The following is a 12,523-nucleotide window of genomic DNA, read 5'->3' as shown; positions in this document are numbered from 1 at the left end:
ACGATAAGGACTATAGGAATACCCTGTAGATACCCGAACTAGCACATGATTCGCTGAGGTAAATAGGGATACATCAGTCGTGACCAATAATCCAGCCATATGGAGTAGAAGGTTATCTCATCGAAGAGACTTATCTCACGATGATCATTGTACGATGTGAAGGATATATCATCAATCATGATACGGTTAAGATAAACTCGGAATGAATCATTCACCTGATTTTCTCTGAGCGGGATGAAGGAACAGACACGTGACAAAACCTCATTATAGTCATCCACATATGCCCAACCAGAGAGATATGAGAAGTGTTGGAGGACCCATGCCTAAAAATTGTTTAGATGAGATATTAGTAATAATGTAGCACATGTGTTATGAAATATTAGTAAGTGTAATTTGTAAATATATTACCGTAAATAGTGTGTTGCTTGTTGTCGTATATTTAATCTTCTATAAATAAGCTTCACCTAACTTGGAGTAGAGGTAAACCAAACAAGAGACTCCCCAGTTGTACTCATGAATCCTCTCCAAGCCAATAAAGTATCTTATGTAGACGATATTAACATAGTATGCACTTCCGCCCACAAATATGGACGTGTCAACCAAATACATTAGGTATGACCTCAATGCATATATTATATGATGCACAAATTGTGCATCATCACCATCAACCTCTAGTTTCGTATATAGATGGTATGTGTACAACTTATCTAAAAATCCAAATCATTATGACATCCTCTAGTGTCATTTATCTCCTGCTAGGCATCACCTGGGTCAACTCCCAATTTTGCACCATCATGTATAGTGCATCAGGTATAATGATTATGAAGTAGTTTAATAATATTCATGTGATTGAAGGATGTATGAGGGATGCCACATCATTAAGTGTGATGGACATCTCACTAATCAGAAGATAAAATTATGACATCTCTGAGTGTCATTTCTCCACGAAACTGACAACAAACCATGTCTAATAAAAGTATAGTCAATTGTTCATAAATCTTGCAACCTAGATAGCTGCATGACATTCTAAAATCGTGGTTCATTAGGTTGCGACAACTTTGCAATCTCCCTACCATGGTTGATACACTTTAATGTCTCACGATGCTATAAAAAATACATCATCGTTACAAAATTCAAATCTTATAACACATATGTTTAGAAGAGTAAATAAAAATTTATTTTACCGTTATATCCCACACGTGCCTAGCAACATGATTTGCATAACGTCATAGTGTGAATGTCTCTAAAAAGCAATAGTCAAATAATTCTAACTAATTGAATATAATCAAATATTTAAACCATACCATCCTCCCTAAAAATAGAATTGGATACATCTTTGATAACATAGATACATCAAAATACTTAGTTTTCAAGTATATTATCATTACATGTTTTAATTTATTGCATTATTATAAGAGTCTTTTTATGATTTGTGATGGAAGAGTTGATTGAAGTGGCAGCTGATTTGGTAAATGATAGACTTTAAACGGAAAGAGATGCAGGAAGAAGTATTGCAACTTTAATGTATGATTCATTTATTAAGGATGTGAAAGTGGAAGAGAATATGGAGGTGTGTCAGAGCTTCTGCCACTCTAAGCTAACACCAATTAATGCCATTTCAGTTTTAAAGATTGTTAAATCTTATAGGGTCTTGCTAACTTATGCCCTTGGGGCACAAGTTAATGTTACTACTATTATAAATTTTGTGTGGAATAAAACAAAATTTTAAATTTCAAGAAATCAAATGCACGTATTCCAAAAGAATATTTCTATAAATGTATCATTAACTTGTGCCCCAAGGGCACATGTTAGCATTAGCCAATCTTATAATCGAGGGAATGTTTCTTTTTGTAGGTTTGCTCATACTCAGGAAAAATTTATTGTGCATTTTATTCTCATATTTTAAGTATTAAGTCAAATAGTATATTCATCCAAGTCCAACATCGAATAATAGGAAGAGAATACAATTTGAGTATTAATATAAATAGAGATAATTAGTTTTACCTTTTTACACAACAACAAAACATAGTCTTTTAGGTGTATTGGAGATTTGAGTAGTTGTCTGTCTAAAGAAGGTTTTCTATTTTTCATTTAAAAATATGTTGTTGAAAGAGTTTTCTATTTTTCTATTCAAAAATAGTTTGTTGAGAGAATTTGTAATTTTTCCGTCCAAAAATTACAATTGAGAGAGAATTTATAATTTTTCCGTTCAAAAATTGTAATTAAGAGAGAGTTTGCAATTTTTCCGTTCAAAAATTACAAAGTGGAGGGTTTGCAATTTTCTCCTTAAAGATTTGAATTTGATGAGAGAGTTTGTAATTTTGTTTTGTAAATATTTGAAGTTAAATAATGAATTTGTGAGTTTTTTTTCTTCTTTTTGTGAATATGTTTTTGCGTGCGTAGATTTTTTGTTGTTGTTATTTTTTGAACATTAAGAATATGTTTTTGTTTATTATTTGATTATGCTCCGTATTGACTTATCATCTGGTTAAGGAAAAACATGTCCATAAGATTATGATTTTTACAAATTAGGCTCAACCGAGTCTTTTATGTTCTTTTACATCAAACAATGTAAAGAACTATACATGTTACATGCAACTTTTGTGAAATATAGGATTTTATTATGTTAATTTTGTATTAAGTTGGGTAATTTTTGTAAGTTGTAAATGCGCCTAAGAGGGGGGGTGAATTAGGTGGTAACAAATTTCTTTGATCTTGTTTCCGGTTCTTGGTTATTTTTCGTTTAAGTGCTGAAAAATAAATTGCAGAAAGTAAAAGGACACCGGAAATTAGTGGTTCCCTTCACACTCCGAAGGTACTCCACTCCCCTTTCGACTCGAAAGAGATTTCACTATATTTAAAATTATTGTACAACCTACTCACACCAAAGGTGATGCTTACTATCTAACCTATAGGTAATCAAGTGTATGAAGAACAATCCTCTTCAACACTTCACTTGTTTCCAATAATCCTGGACAACAAGGTATGATACAAAAATCTGAACTTAAAAAAGTTGATGATGAATCTTGAATATATTAATCACTTGGATTAATCTTCCCCTTTGGATACCAATCACTCAATGTAGTATACAAGTATTCAAACCAAATGATATGTATTCTTAGCAAGGTATATGAAGGTTTAATGCAAAGAATACTTTTTTAAGAAAATTTTTGGACACTTGATAAAAATCTGAGTTTTTATAAGAATGATTAATTGAAAGTGTTTGCAAGAAAGGAGGTGGTCATAAAAAAATGAGTAATGATGTTTATATATTGCTACAAACACCTTTTTGAAAGAGTATGATGAATGAGAGGATGCCATGATTCAAAGAAATGCAAAGAAAACATTTGAATGAAGAAATGCACCAATCTGCCAAAATTCGTCAGTGGTAACCGATTACTGCTCGGTGGGTAACCGGTTACTTGCTTCCAACGTCCAAAAAATATTTGAAAAACAACAGTGGTAACTGATTACTGCTCGGTGGGTAGCCGGTTACTGAAGCCCAGTTTTGAAAAATAGAATTTGGCAGAATGTGAAAAATGAAATGCAATACATCCTAATTTTCTATATGAACCAAGATATCATGGAATAAATATTTGAACACTTGTATATCATATTAGTGAAAGTTTTAGATATACCAATGATGATACTTGATCCTTTGAAATGATATACTTCACTTGAATCTTTACTTCACTTCAATTCACTTCAAGTCTTTGACAGCTTTTTGATCTTTTCACATGAGAATTGTTTAGAGATGTTGTAATCATCAAAATCATCAAGAAGCCATGACTTCACAATTTTGATTATGTATAGAGTGAATTTTGGACGGATATATGTGAAACGTATTTATGAGATATCTACGATTAAATATAAGGTTAAGTTAAAAATCTAGTGTTGATACACATATATTTATAAACGAAAAATAATATATTATTGATACATATATTTTTATAAACGATAAAAAATTTATTGTTAATACAAATATTTTTTTTTAAAATCTATCGTTGATATATATAATTTTATAAACGAGAAAAAAATATCATTGATATAAATATTTTTATTAACAAGAAAAAAATATTATTGATATAAATAATTTTATAAACGGAAAAAGAATTATTATTAATATAATATATTAAAATGAAACTAATTGTCACGTAAAATTAATAAAAAAAACTCATGCGTGAAAACAGTGTCAAATCACGCAGCTGTTTAAGCATACTAACCTTTGGTCTAAAGATGATTTATCATCTCACAGAGCCATCACTTCACATATCAGCATATTCCTTAAATTCGATAATAGCGCCCATTCAACCAACCACATGGACCAAAATTTCACCTTTCATTCTCATCCCACATTACCCTCATCTTCGTTGATTCACCATCAATGCCACTGACTGAACCTTTTTGAGCTCCAACAATGGCTTTTACACCTGTTTTTTCAAATAGGTTTTTGTTAAACCTTCCCTCTACAAATCTCAGACGTTGTTCTACTACACAACCTGTTACTGTTACACTCTTTCATTCCTTACCTTTCCCTCACAAGTTGTTTGTAAATGCACATGCATTTCACCACTTTAGGTAACTAACTTAACTTCCCACTCATTCGTTGATATGATTGTTTTTTTTTAGTATATTTGTTATGCGAAATGTGAAAGTAATTAAGTATTAAGGGTTAAGAATTTGATTAAGTTCCAACTTCAATGCATGAATATAGGATCACATTTGGTTATGTTCCAATTTCAATTAGGTTCAACCTCATTGGTAGTACTAAACAATTAAAACAAATTTCTGAGTTAGTTTTTTGTAACAGAAACAGAATTAGATGCTTTAAACAGGAGGGTGAGGAAAATTACGAGGCTTTAAAATCTAAGGATATACCAGATACACAAGATAGGTTGAGTAATGAGGTGCAAACAAATGGTGAAGACGGACATAACAAGACGGAGATTCCATTCCTGGCTATGATTGTAATTGCGTTGGGCGTAGCTGCAATAGCTACATTTGCATCCATTCGCCAGCAGCCGATTCTAGGATCACCGTCCAGTCTGCAGATTCTGTCGCAAGGTTCTTCCTCTTCGGTGGTTGCTCCAGTTGCTGCTGGTTTCACTTTCAAAGTGTTTGGATTCAGTGTTGTAATTCCGCAATATGCACCAGGGTACACTTAAATTGTTCTTAAAGTTGCATAATTTTTATTTGGGGTTGAACTATGGTATTTTAAGATATCTTCTCATTCTCCTTGAAATTTTATTTTGCTTACAAGTGCTACCGTGTATCTGGATTTCTTGCAGATGGATCTACTTCTGGTTACTTATGGCTGCAGGTTGTGGACTTTTCATTAGTGAAGAAGCTTTAAATATTTGGGTCTGTGCTTTTCACTGGTACTTCTGTTTTACATCCTCACATGTTTGCTTCTTGGTTTTTCTGTTGTAATTCTTTCTGCAATGAAAATGCCTTTGGTTTCACTATTATTGTAAACGTTTAAATATCTTTTAAGATATTTATTAGGTTGGTACATCAATAGCAAGGCTTTTATCTCTCGACGGAACATGGCAGTCGTTTGCTGAATCTTTCTCAAGGAACGCCCCATACATCATATCAACGGTTCTATGGGTTTATTGGTAAGTAAGTAGCAACTCTATCCAAACCGTTATTTCTTCTTTTATATGTGCTGTTTTAGGTTCATCGGAAAACTACTCTGATGATTTCAGGGGAGTTTGCATTAGTGACCTGATACCCTTTTACTTTGGGAAACTTTTCAGACAGTCTGGTGCATCTGCTGATGTTACTTCGAGGGTAAGTTCTACATAATACTTCCTTCTGAACGGAACTCAAATCCAAGTAGCATGGCTTGTTTGGATTAACTTATTGGAGCTCATCTACTGACATAAACATTGGTCAGATTGTTTGGGAGAGCTTATGCAAACAACATATGACACATCCATAAGCTCTTCAAGATAGCTCATGAAAACAATTTGACATTATTTTGTTACAAAATTAACTTATACATAAGAACTTATATGATAAGTGCTCATGTGATAAGTGTTTGATTAAGTATTTTAGCCACACATGGTCTAAGGCTTAAGCTTTTATGATTTTCAATTAATTGTCTTGATGTTTTCCTTTTTCTTAAGATTTTTTTTTGGTGGTGTCAACAGTTAGGAATTGGCAAAGAAAAAGCTATAGAAATCACAGATGTTGTACAAAAGTATGGCAATCTCATTGGTTTCGGTAAGCTCCAAAAGCTTTTTATTTATGTGTTAAACCTGCTTATGTGTTTTACGAATAAGTATTTAATTTTGTGTCAAAGTGCACTTAATTATTTTGTTGATTTATGATGATCTTGTGACTTAATTTTGCAGTTGAACGATTCTCTCTTGGAGTGAGAAACCCCACAGCTTTTCTTGCAGGAGCCTTGGTTAGTTTTTGAAATTAGTTGGTATTCTAGCAATAGTGGATATGGTTTTACAATTTTCTGTTTTTAACATTAAACCAAGAATTGTTTGTGTTAAAAAACGAGACGAGTATTACAATTAGAATGACTGAAATATGTGTCTCAATATTCTGATATACTTCAAACAATTCCTGTGAAATGATTAATAACTTTTACACTTGTTTTTGTACATCTTTTTGATTGAAGACTAACCCACAACTCTTGATAATAAATTCGGCCCTTTTATAATGATCATACTAACTGTTTTTCTTCGATTGCAGGGTATTTCTCCGGAGTTGTTTTTTGCAGGGGTCTGTTGTGGGGGTCTATTCACACTTTCGATTCAGGTGAATATATATGTGAAACACGGAACGTTACAAGAACAACATTTTAATCTTAATTTTTTTATATACAGAGAGCAAGCAAGTTTCTAATTTGGTGACTAACATGACGTTTCATTTTCTTATGTGATCAGCTTGGAATAGGTTTCCTTTTGAGGGAACGCCCTTTATTTGCTCTTGCTACTGTCGCGACCGTAGTGGTATTAACAATGCGATTTTGAACAATAAACTTATTGTTTAGTTAGTTAAGCGCATAATTAAACATAACTTTTTAAATTTTTTACAGGGAATTTGGACAGTTTTTCCATATGCTCTGGCTGCTTCAACTGCATTATTCTTTTATGTCCGGAGCAAGTACTTCTCTTAGTTCCTGAACGCCGTGTACTGATTCTTATTGAAGCTGATTAGCCATATATACTAGGTTAGGGTTCGGCATTTAAGATTCTTTTGTAAATGCAGAATAGTTTAATAATAAGTTCTGTTGTGGTACTTTACTGTGTTTCATGAAAAAAATCTCTTTTGGTAGAAAAATCAAACTTCTTTGTCAATGTAAATCAATTCTCATTTTCACAAGACTCCGAAAATCTGAGCTGGATGCCATAAGCTTCCTTTAGCTCGGCTAATACTTCAGCAATAGGTGGTCTCTGTGATGCATCTCTTTCCACCGAATTCACAGCTATGGAGGCTGCCTTCTTCATGCTCTCTAGATCAAAAGTTCCTTGTATTCTTTCATCCACAATTTCGAATGCGCCCGCCTGTAAATATGGTTTTGCCTGCCGGAGGAAAGTGTGGAAAAGCGTTAAACAACACTGATAATTCGTAGAGATGTAGGTAATATAAAACAACACTTCTAGGATTTATGAGAGAAAACTTCAAGCTAGCATTGTAAAATAGTTCAAGGAACTTTAGATTACCCATAAAACCAAATTGAATGAATCAGGAGTCCCCGAGTGGATCAATGGTTCTCTTCCACAAATGAGTTCCAATAGAACAACTCCGAAGCTATATACATCACTTTTCTCAGTAAGCTGTTGAGTAGAATAATACCTATATATGGAAAATTGGCTTTACTATGATGAAAGGTTTGAAGGAATAGTTAATTTTACGAATTTCAATAACATACTCTGGATCTAGATAACCAGCAGTTCCCTTGACAACGGTGGTGACATGAGTTGCATCTGCTTTGGTTACCTGCTTCGAGAGGCCAAAATCGCAGACCTTGGCATTCAAATCTATGTCCAAGAGGATGTTACTACACTTGATGTCACGGTGTATGATTCTTGGTTCACTTCCGTTATGCAAATAGTCCAATCCTTGACAAAAGTAGAGTGAGCTTAAGACATTGTTAACACAAGTAGATAAGTTCAAATATGTCGATCCAAATAGACCCTTAACGTGATACCTTTTGCTGCATCGACAGCAATTTTCAACCTTCGCATCCAGCTTAAGGGAGTTTTATAGCTGTTTGCACCTAATAAAAGGAGAATAAAAGGTCATTGTTAGACAGAGAACTCTAGCAAGTATTTGTTTTCAAGAATATCTTACCGTAGAGGTGATCAGCCAGGGATCCACCGGGCAAGTATTCATAAACCAATATCTGATGCTTCGATTCATGACAGAATCCTTCTAAAGACACGAGATTTTGATGGCGTATTTTTGACAGGAGATGAATCTAGGTGCAAAAGAAGATAGGAAAGGAAAAATATAAGTTTATGACAGAGCCGTTGTTCTCACAACAAGAGATTCTATTCAGTCATAAATATGTAAAATAGTGAGAAAATTATAGTGATATATACAACGTGTGTTCAGTTAATGAACCTCATTGATAAAAGAATCAACCCCAAGTTGGGATTTATCGAACCGAACTTTGACAGCAACTGATTTTCCGTTGGGAAGCCTTCCAAGGTAAACAGATCCAAAACTTCCTCTTCCTATGATTTCCTTAAAACTGCTAGTAGCTACTTTGATTTCTTTGTAGGTAAAAACTTTTTCTGCACCCCAGTTCCTCGCATCAGTTTCTTCCCCTAATCCAAAACAACATCCTCTTAACACATGAAAGAAGTTCTTAGAATATATAGACAAGATATGTGAAAGAATACATACTAGTTTTGTGTAAGGCTTCATATCTTCGTTTAGCTTTGTATATAAATACCGAAAGACATATCAGGAAAATGGTAAGTGCAGCTCCTCCAATTGTGCTAAGTATTATTGCTAGATGGTTTTGTCCGTGGTTCTTCCTTCCGGGAACTGTAATCAGTTGTGGTGCCTCAATTGAAGGAGTATCGGATGATGCATCATCGCACACGGTTGTGGAAAAAGTAAGGCACAAATTCCCAGATGTTCTGCAAAAAGTCGAAATATTAACGTGCATACTTTTTAGGGTATAGATCCTCTCATGTTCCTGGATGATTCCGGTAGTAGATCTCTCTCCACTACTGGAACCATCCTGTAATTGGGAGGAATCAACTTCATTTTTTAAGAATATCTACAAACTAATATTTTACCTGATCTCTATGGTGTCTTTGTTCAAAGACTGTGGAAGTGGACCTTGTAGTTTGTTGTTTTCTAGATTTCTGCAGAATCAAAGACATTGTTATAACTTGTAGGAAAAGTAAAATAGAGAAAGAAACAGAAACTTAAACGAAAAGCTATATATGAAAAGAAAAACGAATTTCCATTTTTGAACTGATTTTGCGTAGCTCACTTACAGTAAGTGAAGGTTTTCTATCTCTCCCAAGCTATTAGGCACTAATCCTTGGAGACTATTGCTTTGCAAGTCTCTTCATGTAAGGAAAAACAAAAAAATGGAGATAAAATTACTATGTATCATTTAAAGTTCTAGTTTTGATTTTGTGGAATAATCAAAAGCCTTGTAAAGTGGAGACTCACAGAATTTGAAGTCTTATCAAGTTTTCGAGCTCTACACCAAAGGATGTCAGTTGATTGAAACTAAGGTTCCTGCAAGTTTGAGCAGTCATTAGCATTATTAATCTTTGCTTAGATATTAAGAGTTAAAACCTAAGTTGAAGGTGTAATGCTTTTTCGAGTATTACAGTTTTGCAAGACTTTGCAAGCTACCCAAATTCTGGATTTCGCCAGCAAGCGATGTGTTGTGCAAATCCCTGAGAAATGATTAAAGACAATTATCAATGTAAAAGACATAATATGAGTAATACATCTATGTATTATGTTCAAATAGCAGAAAGAAGATTACAATGTTTTAAGGTCCAACAAGTCACCAAATGTAGGACTAATTGATCTCAAATTTATGTCTGAGAGAGCCCTGAAAAAAATTCTATTCTTATTAGTATAGTACTAAGTTTTGGACAAATAATCTGATTACAGCTTAATCATTGAAGGACTATAAAAGAATGTAATGAGTTCACACACAATGATGTAACTAAGTTTCCTTCACAATCTATGTGATCCCATGGAAAAGGCGAGCATGGATCATCTTGCCATCCTAGATCCAAGCCAGTCGACTGCTGAATAACCTGCATTGCTGAAACTGGAAGGCAATTCGAATAAAAAGTATAAAATTAAGCGTCTACGTATAAGCTATTTTTATAGCAAAAGATAAAATATAGTCAAACAAACTGTTTTTCTATAAGATTAGATGCTGAGGTACCTGTGGTCGAGGAGGCTTCAGGCGGAATATCGACCATATTATATACCTCAAACGCATTGATCTGAGGGTAGAAGTTGACACTTCTTAGTGTTATATTCAAGTTGTTGATCCTCTTTCTTGTAATATATAAAGCGCTGATTTCTGATCTTTTTATTGTATAGTTTGTTTTTACATTATCTCCATTTATGAACACATCAAATGAGGAAAACACAGGAAGAATTGAAGCAAAATAAAGGATGATGTAGTAGTCCCCTAATCCCTCAAGAGGGAGGTTATACGCCATCGTATTTTGTCGTGCCAAGACTCTTCCCGTTTGAAGAACAGCAGACGGCGGTTTCTCCACAATATTGGATTGATTGAAGCTGTTATGAATCTTAAACCCTTTTGTAGCATGAAAAGGTACGAAACTTCTATCACCATTCCATATTCTGTCATATGGATCCATAGGGTACCTGTTTTTTAGAAGCTAAACCATAGTTATCAACTCGAGATTCAAATCGTGAACTAGATGAGTTATTTTCTGGATTGTCAATTGAATCTTATGAATTGGAATTGAGATACGACTCGCATGCATAGTACGATATGATAACCATGACTATTCATCGCAAAAGAAGAGTATATAATTAGAAAGCAATGCTATGATTCTTACCTTATAGACTCATTGATGTGTCCACAATCAATTCTATAACTCATCCTAAGTAATTTATTTGTGAAATCTTCTTTGCCCTTTGTGTAAGACCCTTTAGGAAGTGGCCTAGTTTCAAGTAAAGAAATTACCGGAGAACTGCCACTTGGAGTTGGATTCAAACAGAATGCCAATGTATCCTTATTGACTTCCCAGAGAAACTCTTCTATCCATGGATCATTTTTGGCCAAATTTATCTTAGCAGCAATAGCTGTCCCAAGAGAAACATAGAAAATAGGTGGTTTTTCAAGTCTATCATAGTTTTTGTATACAAATTTAGCTCTAACAAGAATCAAACTAGTCGCATTGTTCACTGGTATTCGATAACATGCGCGGCCTCTTGAATGAGGGAAGAACCGAGCCGAGACGTTTGATGACAAGGAACCATCGCGGTAATTGATGGTGACTGTCTTTCCATTGGTTATGTAAGGAGTGTCCGAGAACCATGAAATGTTTGATGAATCACTGAAGCTTGTTGTTCCACCACATGATAGACTCAAGAAGCCTGTTTCATAAAATTCTATAATTTAGTTTTAAAAAAACTACTATAAAGTTAATACATAAGCACTTAAATAATAAGCAAGAAGCTACATCAACTAATCATTTATCACATAACTACTTAAATGACATACCATTTTGTCCACAGAATGCAACAACCAAAAAGCTACAAAACAGAAAGAAGACAGTCCATGAATCTCTTAAATCCATGAATTTTGTTGCATAGTATAATAAACCTCAAATGTCAATCTCAAATAAATAAAAGTATTGTGACTATAGTGTCATAGTGGTGTGTAATAATGAGAAAGAACAATGGATAGAATATATGAAAAAGACATGATAAAGCTTGAAGGAAGGGAAAAGAACACTGAGTGTAGATTGAGGAAAGTGTCTTGGTTTGGTAGAGAACAAATTGTTGAGGATAGAAATATATAAGAAATGGAGAAAGGGAAAGTGCAAAATTCAGGTCATGATGTTTAAAGGCTTGTAGAGTTATTGAAGATGGAAAAGTGATTATATTATTTTAATCTTTTTCTTTAATGTAATTTTTTAATTAAAGTAATTTTTTTATGTGTGATTTCTATACATAATTATAATTAAAGTAATTTTTTTAATAACAAAATATAATTTATAAAATTAATTCTAATACGAAATTTCACTTGACATATTTCAGTCAAACTAATAAAATATAACAACTAAAACTTATATGAAAAATATTTATTTTTGACAAAACTGTTTATATCTATCATATTTACTGCCTTAGCACGTTGAAATAATAATTTTAAAAATCTATCTCATCAATGGTAAGATTGAAGTCGCTTTATTAGTTTTCTTATGATTTTGAAACAAGTTGAAGACTGATTATAGTCTAAATAAGACAAAGTGATTGCAAATTAGACTTTTAAGTTACTGAAACCATCAATACCATGATTAAGCATAAT

At 33.4% G+C, this 12,523-nt stretch overlaps 2 protein-coding genes across 2 annotated transcripts; one reads left to right on the top strand and one right to left on the bottom strand.

Moving 5' to 3' along the window:
* The first annotated feature begins 4,231 nt into the window (after positions 1–4,231).
* On the top strand, positions 4,232–7,344 carry LOC127127731 (uncharacterized). The gene is made up of 10 exons (XM_051056996.1): positions 4,232–4,578; positions 4,811–5,155; positions 5,289–5,361; positions 5,506–5,618; positions 5,709–5,793; positions 6,156–6,228; positions 6,360–6,415; positions 6,712–6,777; positions 6,906–6,971; positions 7,058–7,344. Exons 1-10 carry the CDS (start codon positions 4,418–4,420, stop codon positions 7,136–7,138), a joined length of 1,119 nt encoding a protein of 372 aa, XP_050912953.1. The 5' UTR covers positions 4,232–4,417; the 3' UTR covers positions 7,139–7,344.
* Positions 7,217–12,087, bottom strand: LOC127127730 (probable LRR receptor-like serine/threonine-protein kinase At5g48740). The gene is made up of 16 exons (XM_051056995.1): positions 11,717–12,087; positions 11,049–11,589; positions 10,400–10,851; positions 10,162–10,279; positions 9,986–10,054; positions 9,825–9,893; positions 9,661–9,729; positions 9,480–9,551; positions 9,276–9,344; positions 8,875–9,113; positions 8,590–8,795; positions 8,317–8,443; positions 8,174–8,242; positions 7,895–8,084; positions 7,686–7,818; positions 7,217–7,544 (listed from the first exon to the last, which is right to left on the bottom strand). Exons 1-16 carry the CDS (start codon positions 11,790–11,792, stop codon positions 7,326–7,328), a joined length of 2,718 nt encoding a protein of 905 aa, XP_050912952.1. The 5' UTR covers positions 11,793–12,087; the 3' UTR covers positions 7,217–7,325.
* Positions 12,088–12,523: the final 436 nt, after the last annotated feature.

Source organism: Lathyrus oleraceus, chromosome 3, assembly GCF_024323335.1.
Source record: "Lathyrus oleraceus cultivar Zhongwan6 chromosome 3, CAAS_Psat_ZW6_1.0, whole genome shotgun sequence".
Lineage (NCBI taxonomy): Eukaryota > Viridiplantae > Streptophyta > Magnoliopsida > Fabales > Fabaceae > Lathyrus > Lathyrus oleraceus.
This window is presented reverse-complemented; position numbering and strand designations above follow the sequence as displayed.